This window comes from Nyctereutes procyonoides, unplaced genomic scaffold (assembly GCF_905146905.1).
Source record: "Nyctereutes procyonoides isolate TBG_1078 unplaced genomic scaffold, NYPRO_anot_genome, whole genome shotgun sequence".
NCBI classification, from domain to species: domain Eukaryota; kingdom Metazoa; phylum Chordata; class Mammalia; order Carnivora; family Canidae; genus Nyctereutes; species Nyctereutes procyonoides.
The window spans coordinates 2292530-2319181 of record NW_026575020.1 but is presented as its reverse complement, the minus strand read 5'-3'; the positions used below and the strand labels follow the sequence as shown (position 1 = coordinate 2319181).

The following is a 26652-nucleotide window of genomic DNA, read 5'->3' as shown; positions in this document are numbered from 1 at the left end:
TTACCATGAGGTCCTAAGGATGGAGTCATTATTGAGACATTCATGGAAGGAACAGGTGACCAGGTGTTTGTTCCCTGTTGATAGGATGTAATGATTACCCTCTTTTGAAACATTAAAACATATAGTAGTCCCCACCCCCATGCACTTTTGCTTTCTGAGGTTTTAGTTACCCACAGTGAATTGAGGGTCTGAAGCATAATCCTCCACCTGACAATGTCAGCAGTAGTAGCCTAATACTGTGTCATATGCCTACATCATTCACTTCACTTCATCTCAGGTAGGCATTGTATCCTCTCATCCTCACGGTTAGAAGGGTAGGGCAGCTAGGTGGCTTAGCATCTGCCTTAGGCTCAGGTCATGATCCCAAGGTCCTGGGATTGAGCCTCACATTGAACTCCCTGCCCATCTGGGAGTCTGCTTCTCCCTCTCCCTCTGCCCCTCACCCATGCTTGTGTTCTCTCTCTTGCTCTGCTCTCTCAAGTAAATAAAACCTTTTTTGAAAAATAAAAAACAAAAAAATAGGTATAAGTACAGTACAATAAGATATTTAAGGAGGGAAATCACATTCACATGATTTTTATTATAACACATTGTTACGATTGTTCTATTATTGATTATTGTTAATCTCTTACTGTGCCTAATTTTTAAATTAAACTTCATCATAGGTAAGTGTCTATAGAAAAAAAAAAACATACTGTAGGGTACCTGGATGGCTCAGTGGTTGAGTGTCGGCCTTCGGCTTAGGTCATGGTCCCGGGGTCCGGGGATCGAGTCCCACAGTGGGTTCCCTGCAGGGGGTCTGCTTCTCCCTCTACCTGTGTCTCTGGCTCTCTCTATATATCTCTTATAAATAAATAAAATATTTTTAAAAACCATACTATATATAGAGTTAGGTACTATTCACGGTTTTAGGTACCCTTTGGGAGACTTAGGAGGAGTCTCCTATAGATAAGGGGGCTCACTGTACTTAATCTCAAAGACAGTTCTTTCTAGCAGGGGCAAAATCATCAGAGATATGTTGATGTTGTAACTCCGATTTCAGTTCCCTTTGTCCTCTTTCTCTCCAACTCCCATTGTCTATAACCCACCAACTTGACCTATCTGGCTCCTTTGAAATATGCTTACCTATTTAACCAAAAAAGGGAGTTTTTTAGAACTGCTGGTAGGTGATAGGCCAATCAGTACATTCTGGGTTCTAGGGCCATCTTATCCCCTCCTAGACTTATGAGTAGATTTTAATTAAGTAATTAATTAATTAATTTGAAGATTTATTTGTTTATTTTTATTATTTTTTTTTAAAGATTTTATTTATTTATTCATGAGAGACACAGAGAGAGAGAGAGGCAGAGACACAGGCAGAGGGAGAAGCAGGCTCCATGCAGGGAGCCCAACGTGGGACTCAATCCTGGGTCTCCAGGATCATGCCCTGGGCTGAAGGTGGCACTAAACCACTGAGCTACCAGGGCTGCCCTAAAGATTTGTTTATTTAAAGATTTATTTATTTGTGAGAGACACAGACTGAGAGAGAGAGGCAGAGATGTGGGCAGAGGGAGAAGCAGGCTCCCCACAAAGAGCCCGATACGGGACTCGATCCCCGATCCCGGGATCACAAGCCAAGCCGAAGGCAGCGCCCTACCGCTGAGCCACCCAGGTGTCCCATGGGTAGATTTTTATTTTAATTTTTTTTATAGATTTTATTTATTTATTCATGAGAAACACAGAGGGAGAGGCAGCGATACAGGCAGAGGGAGAAGCAGGCTCCATGCAGGGAGCCCGATGTAGGACTCAATCCTGGGTCTCCAGGATCAGGCTCTGGGCTGACGGCAGCACCAAACTGCTGGGCCACCAGGGATGCCCATGGGCAGATTTTTTTAAAGGCACAGGCAGTATGATCAGAATTTGATCCTTGAAATACCTAAGTATATGAACTGAAACTTTAAAAAGGAGTTGAGGAGTGCCTAACTGGCATAGTTGGTAGAACGTGTGACTCTTGATTTTGGGGCTGTGAATTCAAGCCCCATGTTGGGTGTGGAAATTGCTTAAAAATAAGTAAATAAAGGGATCCCTGGGTGCGCAGTGGTTTAGCACCTGCCTTTGGCCCAGGGCGCAATCCTGGAGACCCGGGATCGAATCCCACGTCAGGCTCCCAGTGCATGGAGCCTGCTTCTCCCTCTGCATATGTCTCTGCCTCTCTCTCTCTCTCTCTCTCTCTCTCTCTCTCTGTGTGTGTGTGACTATCATAATTAAGTAAAAATTAAAAAAAATAAATAAAAATAAAAAGGGATTGAATATCAAGGAATGAGATGTGGGGGTGGGGCAAAAGAAAAGCAGGGCATTGCTTACAAGTTTACCTAGCATCCTTCCAGAAGTTTGAATAGTAGTTGTAGAATTGCCAACACCCAGAAGGAGAGAAAATAACTTTGTTCACTTGTTCCTTTCTTCTCAAGTGATACAAGAGTGTCTCGGGTGTGTGTGTGTGTGTGTGTTTAAAACCTCTATGGAAGTCAACACCTGCTGCCCTTCAGGAAGTAGTTACTACTTTTTTTCTGAATTGATTTGATGAGTCAAATGTGATGGAGCCTTGTGCTAAAATGGCTAGTACAGCTTTTTCTCTTTAAAGAAATGTGGAGATTAAAGTCAATTTTCATGCAGAAGTGTGAGTGGTACGTTGCTCACCCCTTGGCTTAGCCCCTCTCCTGCTATTGAAATCATAAATGGTGATAAACAAGTCAGTAGAGGGCAGCCTGGGTGGCTCAGTGGTTTAGCACCGCCTTTGGCCCAAGGTGTGATCCTGGAGACACAGGATCGAGTCCCAGGTCAGGCTCCCTGCATGGAGCCTGCTTCTCCCTCTGCCTATGCCTCTGCCTCTCTCTTTCTGTGTCTCTCATGAATAAATAAATATTAAAAAAAAAAAGTCAGTAGAATGTAAAGTGTCCCTGCCTCTTCCTCCCACTCGAGTCTTGGCAGTATGATTACTCAGGGAAATGTGTACTAGTTTCCAGAGGATCAGCACTGAAACATTTTTCCCCAAGAAGCCCGACACAAAGATAAAGCCTTATCTGCTCCCTGATAATAGTGGTATGTGGCAGTCTAAATCTCCTCTAAGGGCATGTGTCCTTTTGACCCCATAGTGTCTCCTGTCCCTTGTTCTCTGGCATGGAGTCTCTCTTGGCATGGATGGATGATCACGTTCAGCACTACCTCTTTTCCATCATTCTCTGATACTGGTTTATGTTCAGGGCATTCTGCAGCTTACTGTTTTTAAGTATGGATTTTGTCAACTCATGGAAAGTCATTGCTCTTTAATGATCCAGGTAAAAGCCAATGTGGATTTAGTGGGAAGATAAATATAGAGGAACTAAAAACTATTTCCTCAGGCTTCTCTTCAGCTTGAAGCCAAATGAAAATGAATATTAGTAACTAAAACTCTTAATTTCTTATAATTTGCGCTACCCCCTGACCCCCAAAAAGCCATTCTAATCAGAAGAAGAATAGATCCCTAATAACCCTTATCAGAAAGCTATGCCTCTTTTCATTCATATCTTGAGATCTAAGACTGGTGTGGAAGGATCTCTCCTTGTTCCTTTCTCTCCCAAAAGGTTCTCAATCAAACAGAAGATCACCGCCAGAGGGTACTTCAGGCAGCTGCTAAGAACATCCGTGTCTGGTTCATCAAGGTGCGGAAGATGAAGGCCATCTACCACACCCTGAACCTATGCAACATAGATGTGACCCAGAAGTGCCTGATTGCAGAGGTCTGGTGCCCTGTCACTGACCTCGACTCCATTCAGTTTGCGCTCAGAAGGGGCACGGTAAGTCCCCCACATCTGGTAGTATAGCCAGGAAGAGAGGTTCCCATCCACAGTAACATTAGTTGACTACATTTTTATGGCATTTTTGCTTTTAGAATTCTTGAATATACTCATCTTGTACTCCTTTCATGTCCTAACAATACATTTTGTATAACCTTGTTTTCCAAATGTGGAAACTACAGTTCAAAAAACTTGAAATGACTGAGTACTTGGCTGGTTCAGTTGGTTGAGTGTCTGACTCTTGATTTTGGCTCGGGTCATGCATGACCTCAGGGTAAGGAGATCAAGTCCAGAATAAAGTTCCCCACTCAGTGAGGAATCTGAGATTCTCTCTGTCCCTCTGCCCCTCCCCTTCATGTGTGCACACACAGGAGTTCTCTTTCTCTCAAAATAAAGAAATCTTAAAAGATTAAAAAAAAAAAGGACAAAATGACTTGGTCATATACCCATGATTCTTCAGAATGGCTCCTGACCAGAATATCAGTTTTCTTATCCGTTCTCTATGTACTTCAGATCACCTTTTTTTTTTTTTTTTTTTTGAAATTTGAGGGTGAGGAGAGGGAGAGCATGAGCTGGGTGAGGGGCAGAGGGAGAACCAGACTCCACACTGAGCAGGGAGCCAGACTTGGGGCTTGATCCCAAGACTCTGGGATCATGACCTGAGCCGAAGGTAGATGCTTAACTGACTGAGACACCCAGTCTCCCCCATCAGACTGCTTCTGAGGGATAACCCTGTCTGGTAATTAAGAGTTCAAAAAGATATGTTGCTTTCTCCATAAAAGGAGGACAAAACAATGATGCTCTTAGAAAGACAGATGAGGATATCTCAGACAAAGAAGTTCCATGTTTCCTTTGGCTGCATATTTTATTTATTTATTTATTTATTTATTTATTTATTCATTTATTTATTTATTTATTTTAAAAGATTTTATTTATTTATTCATCAGAGAGAGAGACAGAGAGAGAGAGAGAGAGGCAGAGGCATAGGCAGAGGGCCCGATGTGGGACTCAATCCCAGCACCCTGGAATCATGCCCTCAGCCTAAGGCAAACACTCAACCACTGAGCCACCCAGATTTCCCAGGTTGCACATTTTAAAATTGAATATTTTAGGCAGTGGTGAAAAAAAAAAGATAAAATTGAATATTTTCACATAAGGATATTCTTTCCAACATTTAATTTAAATCTTTCATTGTAGGGATCCCTGGGTGGCGCAGTGGTTTAGCGCCTGCCTTTGGCCCAGGGCGTGATCCTGGAGACCCGGGATCAAATCCCACGTCAGGCTCCCAGTGCATGGAGCCTGCTTCTCCCTCTGCCTCTCTCTCTCTCTCTCTCTCTGTGACTATCATAAATAATTAAAAATTAAAAAAAAAATAAATCTTTCATTGTAAATTTTATGTTAGTTCCAATTTCTCCAAAGACTGGGCAAGAGTGAGATATAATTAACATGAAATAAAATGTGCCTATTTTATATGTATAGTTTGATGAGTTCTTTTTTTTTGATTGGAGTTCAATTTGCCAACATATAGCATATCACGTGCTATAGTTTGATGAGTTCTGATAAATTTATATACCTGTGTAACCACCACAATTAGGATGATGTAATTTTGATATATGTGTTTAATGTTTTCCAGGAACACAGTGGTTCCACTGTGCCCTCTATTCTGAACAGGATGCAAACAAATCAGACTCCCCCAACCTATAACAAAACAAACAAGTTCACATATGGCTTTCAGAACATAGTAGATGCTTACGGAATTGGAACTTACCGAGAGATAAATCCAGGTAAAAAAGCTCAAATCATCTCCCTCTAGAGGTTTTATTTTGTTGTTTTTGTTTCTTCTAATGCCTCCCTTCAAGTGTTCTTAAATAACTGGCATAAAACTAATGATGTTGTCAAGACCTCAACTCTAGTATAATTCCTGTAAAGATGTGCCCATTTTGATTGCTGCGTGGCATTCCTTTAAGAGGTGGTTTTATAGGAGTGAGCTCAGTGGATTAGGTTTTTTTGTGTGCCCTCACAACTATGAAATACACTCTAGCACACCATTTATTGGAAGTGCTTTAAGTAAAAAGTGTTTTCCCAGATTTCTGATATTTTTAAAGGGCTTCCCTATTCCAAGTTAGACAGGGAAAATACACAATTATTGACTATTTTAGACACAAAGCAGATTTCTTTTCTTTTCTTTTCTTTTTACAAAGCAGATTTCATAAAGCAAAATCAGGGGAGTTAATTATTAAATCAGGAGTCTGAGAATTTGTTTTTAGCTGGTCTTTGGCAGGACTGACTTTGATCTGGGTTCTGGGCTTTCTCCCACCTTCCTGGGAGCTTTATTTAGCTGAGAAATGGTTGCTGCACAAGGGAAGAAAGCTGGCCTGTCAAAGGAGCAGTGTTCGAGGGGTTAGAGAAAAGGAATTAAAGAACGAACCACACTGTTGCCAGGGCTAGGGACAAAACTTTCATTTCCTATGTTCTTTGTTTAAAATGCTAGCAGCCGCCCAGATCCCATCAGAGCTGCTTTGTGAGGATGTACAGATCCTGCCATGGAAGGTTTTCTCTGGGAATTCATCTGACCAACAGCTAGGGAATAAGTCCCCTTATACTGATCTTAGAGTATGTAGGAGAATGTGATCTGCCAGTGGTAGTTGTAGTTTTCTGTATTTTGTTTTTTTCCTCCTTTGGTTTCTTTATAGCTCCATATACCATCATCACTTTCCCTTTCTTGTTTGCTGTGATGTTTGGGGACTTTGGCCATGGCATTTTGATGACTCTTTTTGCTGTATGGATGGTATTGAGGGAGAGCCGGATCCTCTCTCAGAAGAATGAGAATGAGGTAATGTCTGCTGTATCTGTGTTAGACTGAAACTTTATAATTTCTTAAGCATTCATTATATAATTATGATCTGAAAGTCTTTTATCCATGAATTTATAGTGAAGTTACAGAGGCTGTTTCTAGAGGAGTTATATTCATTTTAACTCTAAAGCAACCATGTGCTGTGAGAATTTCTCGTTACTGTATTTTGGCCTTTACTCTAAGCTCCCTGACCCGGGGTGGGGTAAAGTACTATTAGAAGGGTCTAGAATATTCTCAATAATATTCTCATGTTGTCACAACATGAGCCACAGGCAATATTTTTCATTGACTTCTTTGTTCTGGTTCCCAGATGTTTAGCACTGTGTTCAGCGGCCGGTACATTATTCTTTTGATGGGTGTGTTTTCCATCTACACTGGCCTCATCTACAATGATTGCTTTTCCAAGTCTCTTAATATCTTTGGGTCATCCTGGAGCGTACGGCCGATGTTCACTATATATAATTGGACGTAAGTTGCAAAGAAATTAAAAGTCAAAGATTATTCCTTTCCTATTCAGCTCTGATTTTCCAGACAGAAGTAAACTTACACTTATTTAGGAACTAGCTGACAGCATCTCTTGTTTCAGAAGAATGCAGTGTCCCCTCTTATTTATGCCCTGGGCTGGTAAGTTCTTTGTGATTCTTTTAGCACTGTCAAGAAACTGAGTGCTTGGGACACCTGGGTAGCCCAGTCAGTTAAGCATCTGACTCTTTTTTTTTTTTTTTGGAACATCTGACTCTTGAGCTCAGCTCAGGTCTTGATTTCAGGGCTAGGAGTTCAAGCCCCACACACTGGGCTCCACACTGGGTGTGGAGCCTACTTAAAAAAGAAAAAAGAAAAAAAAAAGATGGGGCACCTGGTGTCTCAGCCAGCTGAGTGTCTGCCTTTGGTTTGGGTCATCATCTCAGGGTCCTGGGATCAAGCCCTGCAATGGACTCCCTGATCAGTGGGGAGCCTGCTTCTCCCTCTCTCTCTGCCCCTCCCCCTGCTTGTATACTCTCTCTCTCTCTCTCTCTGAAATAAATTTCAAAATCTTAAAAAAAAAGAAAGAAAAGCTGAGGCTATAAATTTAGGCACATCTATTCTTTTTGTAAATTAAAAGCAGATTCTGCACATTACCCTACTTAGTTGTATAGGTGTATTTGTTGTGGTCTTTTTTTTTTTTTTAAGATTTTATTTATTTGAGAGAGAAGGATTGAGAGCATGAGAAAGAGAGATAGAGAGCATGAGCAGGGAGAGGTGTAGAAGGAGAGGGAGAAGCAGGCTCCCCACTGTGCAGGGAGCCCCATGTAGGACTCAATCCCAGGACCCTGGAATCATGACCTTAACTGAAGACAGAGAGCTACCCAGGTGGCTTATTATGGTCTTCTCTGATCCATTCTCGTTCTTAGATGCAAGTACCTCCTCTTTTATTGATAAGACAAGACAGCTGTAGTAATTTCTTTTAGGATCAGTTTTTGGACCCCAGCAGTTTCCCTCTCTTGATAAATGGAACCTTTTTCCTAACATGGTAGGGAGGAGACGCTTCGGGGGAACCCTGTTCTGCAGTTGAACCCATCTGTCCGTGGAGTTTTTGGTGGACCATACCCCTTTGGCATTGATCCAGTAAGAGCACTTCTTTCCTATTATGTCTAACATTAGTTGTGGGGTTTTTTTTGTTTGTTTTTTTAAGATTTTGTTTATTTTGGAGAGAGAGAGAAGAGAGCACGTGTGTTGGGGGAGGGACAAAGGGGCAGGGAGAGGAAGAAGGAAAGAATCCCAAGCAGACTCTGCACTCAGTGCAGAGCCCGTTGCAGGACTTGATCCCATGACCCTGAGATCATGACCCATAGCTGAAACCAAGAGTTGAATGCCCAACCATCTGAGCCACCCAGGTACCCCTAACACCAGATTTTTAAAACTGTAACCCTGAAGTGAGAGAATTAAATTGAAGATAGATAGTTATTTGTTTTTCAATTAAAGTATTTTTATTTTTTGTCTTTGTTTTTTAAAGATTTTATTTATTTGAGAAAAAGAGAGAGAGTGCTTGAGAGGAAGAGAGCAAGAGCAAGAGAGCCAGCATGAGGAGCAGAAGGAGAGGGAGAAGTGACTCATCACTGAGCAGGGAGCCTGATGGGGTTCTCGATCCCAGGACCCTGAGATCTTGACTTGAGCTGAAGGCAGATGCTCAACCTACTGAGCCACCCAGGGGCCCCCAATTGAAGTATTTTTGGAAAGCCTTTGTGTATCTGTCCATAGTACTTCCAAACCATAAGAGACCCAAGTGCCTGGGGGAACCAAATAATTTTTCCTGCCCTGCTTCTTTCAAAGGTGGCTAATAATTTTGACCATAGGAAGATTGATTTTTAAGAGTCCTTCCCAGTTTATTTCTGTTTAACTTAGTTTGGTTTTATTTTTAGCAGATAATTTAACAAAGCAGAAGTAGTTCTTTCTTATGGATTTTTAGATTTGCATTATTATCTTTATATACTTACAAAAACTTATCCCAGAATTAAACAAAAACCTTAGGGAAATAAAATGTGATCAGATCTTTTGTATTGTGCGCTTAGGGGAGACGGGGAAAGAAATCTAAGAATGAGCATTTAGAGGGACGCCTGGGTGGCTCAGTGGTTGAACATCTGCTTTTGGCTCAGGTCATGATCCCAGGTTCCTGGAGTCATGTTCTCCCTCTGCCTATATCTCTGCTTCTCTCTGTGTCTCTCATGAATAAATAAATAAAATCTTGAAAGAAAAAATGAGCATTGGACAGTAAGCAATATAGCATTCCAGAGGAAAAATATCATTATAGGCCAGAAAGGTCAAAGTTGCTTTTAAAAATGGGCATTAAGGGATCCCTGGGTGGCGCAGCGGTTTAGCGCCTGCCTTTGGCCCAGGGCGCGATCCTGGAGACCTGGGATCGAATCCCACGTCGGGCTCCCAGTGCATGGAGCCTGCTTCTCCCTCTGCCTGTGTCGCTGCCTCTCTCTCTCTCTGTGACTATCATAAATAAATAAATAAAAATTAAAAAAAAAATGGGCATTAATTTGGACTTCAACAATATTTCTGGGAATCCCTGGGTGGCTCAGCGGTTTAGCACCTGTCTTCAGCTCAGGGCCTGATCCTGGGGTTCTGGGATTGAGTCCTATATCGGGCTCCCTGCGTGGAGCCTGCTTCTCCCTCTGCCTGTCTCTCTCTCTCTCTGTGTGTGTCTCATGAATAAATAAATGAAATCTTTAAAAAAAAAATTTCAGATTGTTACAGATGGGGAGAAGTATGTGCAAAAGCATAGAGGTGGGGAAATCCAAAGTTACTCATTTTGATTATTACAAGAGCAAATGTTACTGAAATGGTTATTGGGGGCCAAACACTATACTCTCCCCTCAGCATATCTGATTTCCCCTCAAACAGTTCTAACAGGGAAATACTGCTATCCCTATCATACATATAAGGAGACCAAGACCTGAAAAGGTTGAAAAACATTTTATGTACACATTTAACAAATGTTTACTGAATCCCTGTTGTGTGCAGATATGGTGCTTGCTGGAGGAAACACATAATTTAAGCTGTAGCTCCTGCTGTCAAGTAGCTTAGAGTCTAATCATAATATTAGGAAAAAATAATAATCATAATATTAGGTAACATTATGTAGTGTTCTATAGTTAGCAGAATGTTATCTTTTTCTTTTTTTCTTAAGGATTTATTTATTAGTTAGTTGACAGAGAGAGGGAGGGAGAGCACAAGTAGGGGGAGCAGGCAGAGGGAGAGGGAGAAGCAGATTTCCCAGTGAGCAAGGGAGCCTGACGCGAGGCTTGATCCCAGAATCCTGGGTCATGACCTGAGCCAAAGGCGACATTCAACCAACTGAACCACCCAGGCACCCCAGCAGAATGTTTTCTGTTGTTGTCTTGCATGCATCTCATTTGATGCTTAAGGGTAGGTTTTACGTTTGAAGTGCCTGTTGGATGCACCAGTATAAATGTCCACCAGGCAGTTGGACCTATAGAATTGAATTTCAGGGAAGACTGGGACTGAGAAAGTACTAGCCACAAATTTTCAGGTTAGAAGTCACTAAGGATGAGCTCCTCACAAGGATGCTGGTTCTGAAAAAATGATACCAGGCTAGCTGGTGGAAGATCTGGCTTACTATGTTACTGAGTTTGTCCTTTATCCTAGAGAAGACAGTGCAGGTGCAGGGTACGTTTGGGCACAGGGAAGTGACTGCATCAGAGTCATTGATTTAGGAAATGTAATCTGATGGTTAAGTAGAGGCAGAAGAAATGTGAAAAATATTATACCTGTCCAGGCCCTAAGTGACAAAGCTTAAGGCAATTAATATTTAAAAATAGATGGAATGGCAGCACTACTGGAATATGATCAGCAAAACACAGACTATGAAACATCTACAAGATAAATGCCCCAGCTTCTTCAAATATTTTATAATTAAAAAGTTTGAGGGATAATTTATAGATTAGATGTTTAAGAGTTGTGTCAATGTAGAGACCTGATCTGGACTCTACTTTGAATAAATGAATTCTTTTTTAAAAATTGAGGCAAAATCAGGGAAAATTTTTTTTTTTAATTTTATGATAGTCACAGAGAGAGAGAGAGAGAGAGAGAGGCAGAGACATATGCAGAGGGAGAAGCAGGCTCCATGCACCAGGAGCCCGATGTGGGATTCGATCCCGGGTCTCCAGGATCGCGCCCTGGGCCAAAGGCAGGCGCCAAACTGCTGCGCCACCCAGGGATCCCAAAATCAGGGAAATTTAAATACTGACTATATGTTTCATTATATTAAAGATTTGTTGTTGGGGCATCTGGGTGGCTTAGTTGGTTAAGTGTCTACCTTTCACTTGGGTTGTGATCCCAGGGTTCTGGGATCAAGACTCATGTCGTTGGGCTCCCTGCTCAGCAGGGAGCCTGCTTCTCCTTCTCCCTCTGCCTGCCACTCTGCCTACTTGGCTCTCTCTCTATCAAATAAATAAGATCTTAAAAAAAAAAAAAGAAAGAAAGAATTGTTAATGCTTTTGAGGGTAATAATAGTATTATGGTCATGTTTTAAAAATGAGTCCTTACCTAAAAAGAATGTGTGTGGGCGGGGGGAGGTGCCTGGGTGGCTCAGGCAGTTAAGCGTCCTGCTCGTGGTGTCAGCTCAGTTCATGACGTCAGGGTTATAAGATTGAGCCACCTGTCCATGCTGGGTGTGGAGCATGCTTAAGATTCTCTCTCCCTGGGATGCCTGAGTGGCTCAGCAGTTGAATGCCTCCCTTTGGCCCAGGGCATGATCCTGGAGTCCCGGGATCGAGTCCCACATCGGGATTCCTGCATGGAGTCTCCTTCTCTCTTTGCCTGTATCTCTGCCTCTCTCTGTGTCTCTCATGAATGAATAAATAAAATCTTAAAAAAAAAAAAAAAGGTTCTCTCTCCCTCTTCTTCTGCCCCCATCCCTTCTTCCACATGCAGGCACACTACACACACTCTCTCTTAAAAAAAAAAAAAGAGTCTGAAATATTTACAGGTAAAATGATGTGATAAGTGGGCTTTACATCCAAATAATACAGAGATGTGGAGTAGGTTGTCTTATGATAAAATAATATTGACCTTGAGTATTGTTCACCTGCGTCATAAGTAAATTCAAGGTTGTTATACTGTTCTCTCTACTTAAGTCTATGTTTAGAATTTTCCATAATTAAAAAAAAAGGCTTAGAAAATAGGTGAATAGGAACAGCTGGCTGGCTCAGCTGATAGAGCATGCAACTCTTGATCATAGGGTCATGAGTTCAAGCACCACATTGCGCATAGAGCTTACTTTAAAAAAGATAGCAGATTAGGGGATCCCTGGGTGGCTCAGCGATTTGGAGCCTGACTTCGGCCCAGGGCGTGGTCCTGGAGTCCCGGGATCGAGTCCCACATCAGGCTCCCTGAGTGGAGCCTGCTTCTCCCTCTGCCTGTCTCTCTCTCTCTCTCTCTCTCTCTCTCTTCTCTCTCTCTCTCTCTCTCTGTGTCTCTCATGAATAAAGAAAATTTTATTAAAAAAAAAAGATAGCAGATGAATAATAATATCCCATTCATGAACTTTTTGTAATACCTTTTTGTTTCCTTGGGCTGTGACAGATCTGGAACATTGCTACCAATAAACTGACCTTTCTCAACTCCTTTAAAATGAAGACATCTGTTATCCTTGGCATCATCCACATGATGTTCGGAGTCACCTTGAGCCTCTTCAACCATATGTAAGTTGCTCTGTTTATGTCACAAGAACATGCATAGTTTTAGTAATACTTTTGCCTACAGAAATCATGACATCTTTGGGGAGGGATTAGTAACTTAGAACTCTGTTCTACATTTAAGAGGTGCTTTTATAAAAATCTCCTATTCCTTTTTTTTTTTTAAGATTTTATTTATTCATGAGAGAGAGAGAGAGAGAGAGAGAGAGAGAGAGGCAGAGACACAGGCAGAGGGAAAAGCAGGCTCCATGCAGGGAGCCTGACGCGAGACTCGATCCTGGGACTCCAGAATCACACCCCGGGCCAAAGGCAGGTGCTGAACCGCTGAGCCACCCAGGGATCCCCTAAAATCTCATATTCTTAAAGGCAGCTTAATTAATATTAGTCATTTAACAAGAGGAAAAATCTTATGTCATTTTTTTTTAAGATTTTATTTATTCATGAGAGATACACAGAGAGAGAGGGGCAGAGACACAGGCAGAGGGAGAAGCAGGCTCCATGCAGGAAGCCTGATGTGGGACTCGATCCTGGGACTTCAGAATCACATCCTGGGCCAAAGGCAGGTGCTAAACCGCTGAGCCACTCAGGCATCCCAATCTTATATCATTTTCATCAAAATGAATGAGTTACTGTTTTTTCTTTCATGTGTAACTCAAGTAAAATTATGAACTGTGGTCTCAGAATATACTATATTTTCCAATTTCTTTCTCATGGGAAAAGATTGGTGGGGTGGTTCCAAACTGTTCAAGGTCCAAAAGTTTGGAAGTCATGGTTAATCCTACTTGTCTCTGTTGCCCCCAGTGTTTCTGGCTGTTGCTTCTTAAAGTGATAAAGACAGAATTGAGGGGGCAGCCCAGGTGACTCAAGCGGTTTAGCACCACCTTCAGTCCAGGGGACTGAAAAAAAAAAAAAAAGAATTGAGGAAGCTGTACTTAGGAAATCTAGTAAGTGCTCTCTTTTGATGTAGGGCTGACCCTGGATCTGTTCACCTTTTTTTTTTTTTTTCTTAAAAAAAGAAGTGTTTTTTTTTTTTTTAAAAGATTTTATTTATTCATTAATGAGAGACACACACACAGAGAGAGAGAGAGAGACAGAGGCAGAGACACAGGCAGAGGGAGAAGCAGGTTCCATGCAGGGAGCCTGATGTGGGACTCGATCCCGGGTCTCTAGGATCAGGCCCTGGGCTGAAGGCGGTGCTAAATCGCTGAGCCACCCAGGCTGCCCCAATTTTTTTTTCTTTTTTTTTTTAAGTAAGTTCTACATCCAATGTGGGACTCATATGCACGACCCCGAGATCAAGAGTCCCCTGCTCCACTGACTGAGCCAACCAGGTACTCCTGGGTCTGTTCACCATTAACATTTTTTTCTTCTCTTCCTTTTTAGCTATTTCAAGAAGCCCCTGAATATCTATTTTGGATTTATTCCTGAAATAATCTTCATGACTTCTTTGTTTGGCTACTTGGTTATCCTTATATTTTACAAGTGGACAGCCTATAATGCTGATACATCTGAGAAAGCACCAAGCCTTCTGATCCATTTCATAAACATGTTTCTCTTTTCCTATGGGGACTCTAGTAATTCGATGCTATATTCTGGACAGGTACGTCAACCCAGAGGTGGACTATCTTAGGTGGTTATCCTAAATCTGGAAGCCAGATATATCTGTGACTCTGGAAAATCCTTTAAGAATCTTTCTCGTGGTCTTAGTTTTCAGCCCATACATCCAGAACTAAATTCAACCCATCCTCCTTAGTTTCAGAGGATCTAATATAACTCCTGTATCCACAAGGGGTAGAATTTATAACTCTCATCCTATGAGACAATTCCTGGGCTTTGCCACAACATCTTCTTATTATTTTGAGAAGGAGTGACCCATGGATCAGTAGGAAAGTACTATTTGGGGGAAATTTGTGCTGGAGTTGGAAACTGCATGTTTGATTAATGTGATGTGCCTTATCCTTACTTTATAGAAAGGAATTCAGTGTTTCCTGGTAGTGGTTGCGCTACTGTGTGTACCTTGGATGCTACTATTTAAACCACTGGTCCTTCGCCATCAATATTTGAGGAGGAAGCATTTGGTGGGTGTATTTTTATTGCTGAAAGTTACTAGATTTTTTTTTCCTTGAGATCAAGGCAATTCCTCATCAGATATAATGAATTGTGCATATGTCTATATACTCTTAAAATGCACTTGTGTCATATTCCCAGCACAAGCACTGGACCTGCTGAAATTAAAAACAAAAACAAAATACCACCACATGTATTTGCTGTTCGAACACCTGGATTTAGCTTTGAATAACTCAGGTAGAGAAAACAAGTTGGGATTTTTTACCTTTCCTGGTCATGCTTTGCTCATGCTGTGCTCAACAGAATCCAGGTCTAGGCCTGCCTAGATGCAGTGTCAGCCAAATCAGGGCTGTGAGAGCTGCAGGTGGGTAAATCCTCTCATGTGGTTTGCCTGGGCAACCACAGGGCTGACACCGAAATATTTTCTTTTAAAATGAGACTGTGATACTTTCACCAACCAAGACCTCGGAAAAAATATTTGGTTTAAAGTACATGATTTTTTTTTTCTTTTTAAACAGTAGCACATACACTTGTGTTTACTTAACGTATGTGTGTTTATGAATTCTACACACACACACACACGCACCCACTTAAGTTACCAAATTTTCATTTCTGGTGATGCAGTAAAGCTTACTTATTACAGTGCCTAGTAAAACCCAAAAGATCTTATTGCATGACTCTCATACAGCTGTTAGATTATTACTCCTGTTGGAGAGCAGCTGAGTTACAAGATCCTCCTTCTCCCTTTTCTGACCATCTTCATCCTTCCATGTACCCTCCATTCGTCTCCCTCTCACTCCCTCCCTCTTTTGTTTCTTTCTCCCTTCCTCTTCTCTTCCATTCACTATCAGGAAGGGCAGCCTGTGGAGGCCCCAGTCAGCCCAAACCCGAGCCAGCAGGGACTAGAGGCAGCAGCGGCTGCAACAGTGAGTGAATTAAAACTGACAAACCATCACATTTTGTGTAAAAGAGGTGGCAAACAGTGCAGCAGAATTCTTTTCAATTATATTGAGAGCATGGGACATGTATACTTTTGGGAAGTACATCCTTATTACTCATTGAGGCAATGACAGAAAAATATTTCTACCTCTTATGAATATATTCTAATATGTATTAGTCTGCTAAGTTTCTATTCAGAAATTTAAGTACAGTCATGTCTATGGAAGCAAAGTGACTGTTGCACCCTCTCAGAATCCCACCATCTTAATCCAAGATGGTAGCTCTTGGACTCATCAACTGTCATGACCGTATTTTGTGACCCTGTATGAGATGAGTTTTCAGCATGGAGGGAGAACATTTCTGTGATTCTTGAATTAATTTCCCTGCTCTTTGAACTTCTGCTTTGGAGTAACATGTGGACATTTGGTCCATTTTAGCTATCACTTACTCTCCTGCCAGTGGGACTTTATACATGTCTATTCTTTTGTGAGAGACTCAGAAGCCATCCTGTCCTCAGCTGCTCCATTGAGACCTCCAGTCTGCTATGGGTCTCATGTGTCCTCTGCATGTGATGCAATAACCAAAGTCATCTGTTTGGATCTTTCCTTCTTTAAATACCAACTCATGATTCAGCAACAGCAATTTGAATGTTAAGCATTTCAACATTCGTCCTTAAAATCATCTCTTAAAAAAAAAAAAAAAAAAACATCTCTTAACCAAACTCTTTTAAAGCACTGATATCAACTTAGCGCAGTCTATTCTAGGTAATCAATAAGATTTTTAAAATCTCACCAGCAATGATCACACATGATACTAGTGTGATCCAGTGGCATTATACTCCTTTAAAAGAAAGTGAAATATTTAGATGGATAACCATTTCCTTCATTAAGTGTTTCTGATCATTTTAAACTTAGAAACCTGCTGTAATCATCCTTCTAGAATAAGTCAAAGGCTGACATTTTGGATCAGAAGATAATTTAATGTTGCTGTTTGAAATTATGTTCAAATAGTAACTTACTCTCCTTTCCTATGAGACATATTTTTTAAAAAGTCTGCAAAGCGCATACTATCCATTTATCGATATTCTTCCTAAGTGGTCTTCTTTTTGCTAGCCTTAGCATATGTTTCTAATGCATCAGTCTTGATGCTTTTAACTCTGGTATCCTCTTCTGTGACACTATCCAAGCTAAAAGTCCACAGTCTGGAAAGCTGTACATTCATAGGGTCTTCTTTGCCCCACTGGTTCTTTTGCAAAACATCTGGTTGTAGAGAGCAGGCTGAAGGCATCAGGATGATCATTTTACAACAAGGACCCTGGATTATTGACCCTAAGGGCTGAGGATATGATCACTGATCTGTATTTGTTCTGTTCTGTGTCCTCTTGGTTGTCTGTAAGTGGTGTGTCTCAGTTCAATTTTTTCTTTTCTTTTTTCTGCTGATGTATATGTCTCATCCCCACCTTCCTATAATTCTCATGTCCTGTGTCCTGAAGGGATACTTGTTAGTGTGTGTCTAGGGTGAGAGGGTTTATTTAACTTGTCTGCCCTTCTTTCTATCTGCTGGTTGGGGAAACCTTTGGAAACGACCTTCTAGTTTAGGAGCCTTAAAGCCTGAAGGCTGCCTGGACTCTGTAACCCATGCCAGAGTATGCTGGGGTCCTCTCCTGTCACCAGTGCCCTTTGTTGTACTTGTATTCCACCTTCTGAGAATGGTCGGGTATAAGGTTCACATGTGCTGGAGGTGCCCAGGGTCTCAGGGCTTCCCAAATCTGACACATCAGAATTTGTTTCTTAGGATATATATATATATTTTTTAAGATTTTATTTGTTTATTCATGAGAGACAGAGAGAGAGAGAGAGAGAGAATGAGAGAGGAGAGGGAGAAGCAGGCTCCATGCAGGGAGAGAGCGAGAGAGAGAATGAGAGAGGAAAGGGAGAAGCAGGCTCCATGAAGGGAACCTGACGTGGGACTCGATCCCGGGACTCCAAGATCATGCCCTTGGCCAAAGGCAGGCGCCAAACCACTGAGCCACCCAGGGATCCCCCTGTTTCTTAGGACATTAAAACAAAAGAAGCAAAAGAAGAAATCAAGATGGTCCATGATTCCATGACCTAGACAATCCCCTACTGACATTAAAAAGTGAAATTAGGGGGCACCTGGGTGGCTCAGTTGGTTAGGTGTCCGGCTCTTGATCTTAGCTCAAGCTCAGATCTTAGTCTCAGGGTAATGAGTTCAACCCCCACAATGGGCTCCATACTAGGCTTGGAGCCTACTAAAACACACACACACACACACACACACACACACACACACACACACAGCAATAGGTTAGAGAATGCAAATAGTACCGAAAGAGAAAGTTCCCCTCCCCCAGACCCCTTCTCACAGGCAGGGAAATTTTACTTCCAAATTTTTTCTGCATGTATTATTCATTAACATAAATATGTATATATATGTGTGTGTGTGTGTGTGTGTGTGTGTTTAAAACATACTAGGAAATTGTGTTTTGGTATATGTGCTGCCGAAGCGAGCACTAGGAATTGTGGTTTAAACCGTGACATTCTTCTGCCCCTTGATTTATCAGATTTTTAAATTTTTACCGTATCCTGGGAGAGTGTGTCACTCTTTTATAGTCGTCTAATGTTCTATGGAATGTTCTGTTGGATATGCTAAAATTGTGTAATCACTCCCTTGTTGATGGATATGTTGGTCATTCTCAGTTCTTTGCTGTTACAAATATGAATGTAGGGAACATCGTTGTCCGTGTACCCTGATAAAATTTCCTGAACATAGATGTCCCCAGCAGTGGGATTGCTAAGTCTCAAAGGGTATATGCATTTTTTTTTTTTGTGCTTGCATTTTCAATTCTGATAGACAATAAAGATCATGATACAGTTTGTGCTTGGGGAAATATTTTTTTAAATATAGATTTCCTAGGCTACACCCCAGACTTACTAAATGTACAATTTCTGGGGGTAGCATTTGAGAACCTCTGTTTAATTTCAAGGTGATTCTGATGGAGCTGGTTCTCTGACCAGCATGGGAGAAATCCCTGCTACAAGGAGAGAGAGTCTGTGCCCAGACACTGAGTTCCGGATAGTCAGTAAGCTGCACTAAAGAGGTGCGCACCAAAAAATGAAGCTGTAGTTGGGGACCTCAGGGCAGTTGACCAAACCTGTTCGCACATCGTGTTGCTGCCCAGAAGGCTGTTTTGCAGAAGAGCAGTTTTTGAACTCTTGCCTCATCTGGGCTCCCTGATCAGAAACTGTAAGAGGTGGGTCTAGGGGCTATTTCTTTAGCTCCTTTTCCCGCTGGCCAGTTAGCACTCATTGGTATTTGTTCGACTTCTCCCCAGTTCTGCCTGGTTTTTATATTCAGAGTCCTTTTGCCTCTGTAAACCCAAGCTTTTCCAAGTCAGGTTGACTTAGAAATTCTGCTGAACACAATGCCTGGGAAGAAGCAAACACCCAATCAGCATTTGCCCACGTACCTGTGAAAGAGTTGTAATACTCCAGAATCTTCCACTGAAGGAAAGGAGCCCTTTTCTTTTTCTTTTTTTTTTTAACTCCATATTCTCTAGCCAGGAGCTGATATACATTAAGTTTTTTTTCCCTTTCCTGAACTCAGAAGTCCTTTGTTCCTGGGCAGAGACTCAGTACACTTCTGGGAAAGGTTGCTGAACTCTTGGGTTCCAGTTGAAAGTTTATCTGACCAGGTTATAGTCATAGTCACCATGTCATTTGGCTCCTTTCCCTCTTAGAAGGTCTGATCTTTAGTTCTAGAAAAACTTAGACCACTGGCAGCTTTACAGATCGAGCTATAGTCATTGTAGGAACCTGTTCATATGAAGCTTTTCACTCAAGCAGGCATCTCAGTTAGCCTTGACCAAGGCCAGGTTGGTGTATCCTGGTGCAGCAGGCAGAACTGCATGTTGCCTCTTATCAGAATGAGGTGGTAAATGCAGCTGGGGCTGGGGCTGGGTCGGTGGTGGTTGGGGTGGGGACAGTGGTTTGTTTGTACTTAGCTGTTGGATCAGCGGGTTTTGATTTTGTTGTTAGAATATATGCTTTTCTGAGGTTTGTATGTACTAACCATCGCCCTTCCCCATCTCACAAAATGTCACATTAAAGCCCAGGCAAATTCTACTCTTTCTGTTCATCTGTGTAGGGAACTCTCAACTTTGGTGGGATCAGGGTGGGCAACGGACCGACAGAGGAGGATGCTGAGATTATTCAGCATGACCAGCTCTCCACCCATTCAGAGGACACAGAAGAGGTAAGATCCAGTGGCATGGGCTTCCTCTCCTACTGTGGGTCAGCCCTTGTCTGGTGTGCGTCAGTGGCCTCCCTCCAGTCCTCTTGAAAAATGAAAATACTATTACTAGTGATCAGCCTGCCATCTGGGCCTCTTAGGGCACTGCTACTGTTTCCAGTGGGTGTTGCCTGCAGTGCCCGTGGGACCTGTGATCCCCTTTCTGAACTCGAACTCTGTGCTGCTCGCAGTACTCTGCATGCAAATCTGAGTCACTAATTGTGCTCCTGGGGACCGAGGACAGTTTAAGCCCTGGCTTCCCTGCTCTTGTGACCAGAAACACAGCCCCCTTCAGGCTGTTCTTCATCCCTTACCCCTTCCAGGAATGGTTCCAGTTGGAACTGTAATTGCAGGTACTTTTAAAGGTCTCGTCCCACTAATGAGCACTTGTTGCAGACATATTATTTGAGCTTTTTAAAAAATGTTATTTGCCTCCTTTCTACAGAGAGAGTGAAAAAGTAGGAAGGCCACATTAGACTTTTCTTTAAACCCCCAATGTCCAAGCTATTTGTTAAAATCCAGTCTCCTTGCCTGACCACTCCCACCACAAAGCCTCTGAACTGAACTTTTGAATGTCATCTATTCGTTATATCCTCTTCCCCCTGCCCCCAATTATATTATTTTTGGAGCAAATAGGAGTTAACCCAGGTGACTGAACTTTTCAGTCTGAGTGACCAATTTCACCATGTGTATGACATTTTAAAAAAGAAACCATAAGGGTTGGGGTGCCTTTAAAAAATACGTATCCTAATGCTCTAAGTCTTACTGGTTTTGCTTTCTGTGTATGCTGGGGAGGCCTGCCTCCAACACATTAGACCCCTTTAATATTAACAGTTTTCCCAGAGAAACAGTAACCTTGTGCTGGTAACTTGTGACCTTGTGTGGCATGGCTTCCCACTAAGTGTAAATTTGTGTTTACAAGCCTACCGAGGATGAAGTGGTAAGAAACAAGCTGGCTTTGCCTTCATGTTTATCTGGGGCTTCTCTTCCCATCCTTGTGATCACTCTGCTGACCCTGCTGCAACCGGGGGCCACACATGACACCCGCGCATCCCGCATCTCATTGGTCATTTCTAACCAGTTTGTGAACCTGTGTCCTGAAAAAGCTCATCTCCATTAACTGCATCTCATGTCGGTCACCTCTGTCTTTGTTTCATTGACTTTGCTGATCTAATAACTCTGAGAATGGCTTTGAAAGGAGCTACAAGTAATGTCTGCTTTGGCATTCTTGAAGTAACCCCCTTGGGGGGGATTAAATCCCATTAGTCTTTGCCTTCCTCTCCTGTGGTGTTATGTATGGGAGTAGCTGTTTCCTCCTTGCTCCTCTGAGAGCTTGTGAGTAAAGCTTGCCCTTCCTCCCTGTCTGAGATGCAGCCAACCTCTTCCTACTGTCTCATCAGCTTGATGATGCTTGACGTGAGAATTGCTGGACCCTCACTTGGTGTCAGCTCTACCTCCCTGTTACCCAGGTAGGAGGTAGGCAGCTTTCAAAATGGAGGCTTTGCCTCTCTGATGCATTCTAAAAGAAACAATCCCATCTATGTGAAAGGAGTTCATATTATACCAGATAATAGAAACAAAGTTGACTATTCAGGCCACATTTGGAGTAGAAGGCCTTCTAGCTCAGCAGTAATTCAGTTAGCAATACACAGATTTTAAATTGGGTTTTTAAAGGCCTTGCTGCACTGTTTGCATCTTCCCCCAAAACTTTTCTCTAAAAATACCTAGACCCATGTACCCTTCCCTTTTTTGGCTCGTAGTCCTCTCCAAAAGAAAGTGGGATGAGAATGGGAAAACCTTTGTTGTTCTATGTAAAACAGATCGTGTTTGGTCTTCCTGAAGGCTGGAGTGGCTCTTTTGCTGGCATCCAGGAGCCTCTGTGTTCTATGAGCGGCTCATCTGCACAGTTACTGGTTGAGCTGCCCTGAAGGGCTGGCTGGAAGTGTGTTCCATGTTAGTGAGGAGCCCAGCCCTCTCCCAGTAACACAGCCTCCAACAACACTGCTCTTTCTAAGTGTCTTCCTAATTGAGCACTCAATGCTATGATCATCATCAGAATAGTCCTCATTTGTAAGCCATGTCCCAGGGGCTTTGGATATCCACACAAGATGGACTATAATTCAGCCTCCCTAGTCTCTGGCCCTTCAGCTCCCTCAAGGGTTCAGCTTCTCATGGTTTCCTAAATAATGATGACATTTTATCTCTGTCAGGCACATGCACAGTCTAGTTCTCCACAGCCAGATTTGGATTAATTGTTAAAATTATCTAAAGATTTCAAACAAAACTTTTTTTTTTTTTTAAGTCCAGCCTACTTCTTTTAGAACTTCCCTTTTTTGCTTGGCTGTGAAAATCTGTAGGCCATTATTGCAGCCTGGTGGAAGTAGCAGTCTCTCTCTCCAGGGAGCACTCAGTCCAGTTGTAGACCAGGGCCAGGCCAATTGATTGTCTGGGAAATCTTTAAAGGCTGTAACCACTCAGCAAGGGTCAGTGGCACTCTCCCTACTGTGTCAATTCAACAGGTGTATTCATCCCACCCACCCACCCATCCATCCATTCATCCCATTAATCCATCTGTTCATCACACCCATTCATGCATCTTACCCATCCATCTATCTCACTTACCCACACATCTATCCATCTGTCCACCCCCCCAATCCATCCATCTGTTCATTTATCCCACCCAACCATTCGTCCATTAATTCTTATATCCCACCCATTCATTCATTCACCCTCTATGTGCCAAGCTCTCTGTTTGGTGCTACAGAATCTGCAAGAAGAAAGACATAGTCCTTGCCTTCAAGGAACTCCCAGCTAAATTGAGGAAACAGTCTGGGTGACAGATGGTGTGATTAAGGTGTGCCCAAGATGCTATGGGAACACAGAAAGAGGGCACCTGACAAGTACGGGGGTGGGGGTGGAGAGAGAAGACCAGAAAGTGATTCCCGAAGGAGATTGTTGCTAAGCTTATTCTGGTCAAGCAGGAATCTCTGTGGGTGCAGAGTGGGGATGCAGACCCATCAGTGTGTAGAGTTATCAGAAAGACACAGGAGTGTGGGTCCATCACGTGTTTGAGATAAACAAGTACACAGCTTGGCTGGAGCCCAGGGCCAGGAGTTGGAGACCAGTGAGAGCGGAGCCTGGAGGTTGCAGAAACAAGCCGCAGTAGAGCGTTTGGATAGCAAGTAACTGGCAGAGGGTGGTGAGGCCAAAAGTGTCGCAGCATGTGGGCATTACTGAAATGCTTTAATGGGGGTGTCCTAGGGGATATTGGATTGAGGAGGGGTCACAGTCTGGAGGCCTAGAGACCCATTAGTCTGATACAAGTCATGAAAGAATCGGGAAGCCTGAACTGAACTGAGGCATTTGCAGGGGAGTTGGGAAGGAAAGGACAAATAATGAGGTTAAAGAAGTTAGAGCTACGGGTCCCAGGACCTTAATGAATATAGGCAGTGAGAGTGAGTGAGGATTCAAGATTGCCTAGTGACTTCCAGGCTTAGGTGCCTGGGGCCCTAGTGGTGATACTCTACTAGACATTGGGTGTGGAGTAGAAGTCAGTCCCAGTCGGCACAGAGGAGAGTAATTAATGAGTTTAGGTGGCATTGAATTTGAAGTGCCTGTGGCACACTAGGAGATGCAGCATGGCTAGTTGGAAACAGGCAGCATAGAAATGAAGGTGTCCATTTGGGAGTCTCTCCTATGGGTGGCTGTCCGAGCCCTGAGCAGCAGTGCTGCAGGAGAGGTGTAGGAGCTGAAGTTGGCCCTCCAGCGTTTAAGGAAGAAACAAGATGGAGACTGGGAAGGAGCATCTGGGGAGGTAGGAGGAAAACCATGGGCAGGCGAGTGTCTCAAGAGGGAGGAGGAAAAGGTGACAACGGGAGACACTGCAGAGGCTCAGTGAGGACACAGAATGTCTTAGACCTCACGTCTGGAAGGCAAGGGAGTGGGTGCAGGGAATATTGGGTTTGTGGGACAGAGAGGGTGGAGGGCAAGGCGCAGGAGGTGAGGAGGGGGTGGGCTGTGCCCCTGGGGGAGAGTGTAGACAGGAAGTCTGCAGCCATGCCCCTCAGTCACAGCTGATTCCTGAGGCAGTGACACTCCTACATGCTTTGGCTGTTTCTCACTAAATCCTCCCCCCACCATTGCCTTCCCATTATATAGAGATGAAAACTTGCCCAAGGTTACAAAGCAGGAAGTTGGGAAGAAGAGAAAGTGTAGAAAAATAATGCCTAGAAGAAAGGCTTCCTCCATGTTCTCCATTCTTCTGGGAGGAACTCTGGGTAGAATATAACTGCTGGAAAAAAAAAAAGAATATAACTGCTGAAAAGGGGGCTGGTTCTATAGGAAACCCAACAGTCCCTGCTTTTGTAGAGCTTTTAGAAGCAGAGACCTTTCCTTCCTCTGAGCATGGGCTCTGGGGGGACAGCTAGGACTGGTGGGAAAGAGCTCTTAGCAGCTTGTTGGGATTGAGGTAACGAGGATTACCCTGGTTCTTAGGATAACTAGGAGGCCTGAAGAGCTTGTTGCAAAAGAAAAGCCCAGAAATACTCAGAGTAGAGATGGTCAGAGGTGAGGGAAACTGAGGCAGTTGCCCAAAGATGGCGTGTTGGAGCTGGCCCCTCCCAACTGGCTGCACCCCTGAGGCCTGGGCTGTTAGCACTTTACCAACCAGCTCCTTCTTTCCTCCTGTCCTCATGCAATTTCCCAAGACACTTCTGGTGTCCTTTGGGAGTGGAGTCATGTGAGTCTTGAAAGAAACTGGTGGAAAAACAAGACTCTACCTGAAGGTAGGGCAGGCTGGGGAGGCCCTGTGCTTCTGGGGTTCCTGGGTGGGCTGTGTGGGAGGATCCCGGAAGGGCCCACCTCCTATTCTTTGGTGGCTACTGATTGCTCCACCTGGCAGAGGGAGAGGCCTCGCCGTATGCCTGGTGCTTCTGGAGCATGCCAGTAATTCTTCCCTAGCTCTGTTTGGAGCAGGCCTACAAATGAACTCCTACAAATGAAGCTTGTTCTAACTCTCCCCCTTTATTCTGGAAACAATTTTTGATGTGGAAAGGAGAGCTGGGAGAAAGGGAGCATGAGAAAAACAGAAAAAACAATAGATGTTCCGTGTGGTCTCAGTCAACTGGAGGATTTTGGAGAACTTTTCCAGAAATCTCCCTATGTCAACTCAGAAGCTATAAGGAAAAGTAGGTTACCTTGTTCCCCACAGGTTGTAAGAATAATAATCAAGGTGGCTGTAGAGGCTTAGCCTCACCTTGGCAACCCATCTGCTGAAGCCTGGCTGGGGGAAAACCCTTCTCTCCTGACTCAGAGCAGGGTACCTCACTTGGGCACGGTGAGGACGAAGTCAGCTGGGGCAGGCCCAGCAGCAAGGGCCCTAAGAGCCCCAGGTCCAGACAGTCTGTTTCTCTGAGTGCTTTTCACTTGCCATATATTCTATTCTTGAGCTTACAGCCTAGCAGGGGGAATCAACAAATGTGTCTGAAAGAATCTCAGGCTGGAGGTCATTAAAATATAGTGTATTAAGGGAAATGGAGTGTCCCAGTTGGGGGCTAAGCCAGGCAGGATTCCTGGGGATAGCATAGGTGAAATCACCACCCGAGTTCAACGCTGGGGGTTTCTGGCCCATGTAGCTGTTGGTGCTGGCGCTCAGGCCCAGGCTCAGAGCACCATGGGGCCATAGAACAATCTACATATTCCCTCCCAGCCTTATATCTTCTTGGTTTTCTCCCATGACAGTTTGACTTTGGGGACACTATGGTCCACCAGGCCATCCACACCATCGAGTACTGCCTGGGCTGCATCTCCAATACTGCCTCCTACCTGCGGCTCTGGGCCCTCAGCCTCGCTCATGCACGTGAGTCTGTGTCTCTCAAGTTGAAAAGTATGGTTTTCCCCTTCTCTGGGCACTTTCTCAGATGTGGGGCTTATATAGAGTGGAAATAACATAAAGGTTCTGGAATTATTCAGACTTCTGACTCCTGGGAGAAAGATGTCCAAATGGGAGGATCAGCGCTTTTGCCATAGCTATGCACTACGGTTGTAGGAAGCCAGGGTGCAGTGAACACTTCAGTGAGGGATGGCAGAGCAAAATGGAAGGTCCACAGCACCTTTTGCCAAACTGAACCAGATGTCCTGTCTCTGCATTCCCTAGAGTTGTCTGAGGTGCTTTGGACCATGGTGATCCACATCGGCCTCAGCGTGAAGAGCTTGGCAGGAGGTTTGGCACTATTCTTCATTTTTGCCGCCTTTGCCACCCTGACTGTGGCCATCCTCCTGATCATGGAGGGCCTCTCAGCTTTCCTCCATGCACTGCGTTTACACTGGTGAGTTGGAGACCGGGGATGTGTCCTTAGCTGCATGGAGGGCAGCTTTCCTCTCATACAGAATCCAGAGACCCTAGGAAGTGTCTGCTTTCATTCCCATCATTGTGGCCAAGGACCTGTGTTAGAAGTGAGCATCAAGA

At 43.5% G+C, this 26652-nt stretch overlaps 1 protein-coding gene across 8 annotated transcripts in view; it reads left to right on the top strand.

Annotated features, from left to right (window-relative positions):
• The window catches only part of ATP6V0A1 (ATPase H+ transporting V0 subunit a1), a 62035-nt gene that overhangs the window by 28281 nt on the left and 7102 nt on the right, over nt 1-26652 (top strand). For 5 of the 8 annotated variants that reach the window (XM_055329693.1, XM_055329701.1, XM_055329721.1 and 2 more), the window contains 12 exons: nt 3600-3812; nt 5446-5596; nt 6506-6645; nt 6977-7134; nt 8181-8271; nt 12757-12875; nt 14253-14469; nt 14840-14947; nt 20043-20150; nt 21109-21126; nt 25926-26043; nt 26341-26512. In XM_055329693.1, the coding sequence (XP_055185668.1) occupies nt 3600-3812; nt 5446-5596; nt 6506-6645; nt 6977-7134; nt 8181-8271; nt 12757-12875; nt 14253-14469; nt 14840-14947; nt 20043-20150; nt 21109-21126; nt 25926-26043; nt 26341-26512 (1613 nt within the window). Of the gene's footprint in view, nt 1-3599; nt 3813-5445; nt 5597-6505; nt 6646-6976; nt 7135-8180; nt 8272-12756; nt 12876-14252; nt 14470-14839; nt 14948-15787; nt 15863-20042; nt 20151-21108; nt 21127-25925; nt 26044-26340; nt 26513-26652 lie in introns of all 8 variants that reach the window. The other 3 variants (XM_055329730.1, XM_055329711.1, XM_055329750.1) reach the window with 2 other exon arrangements.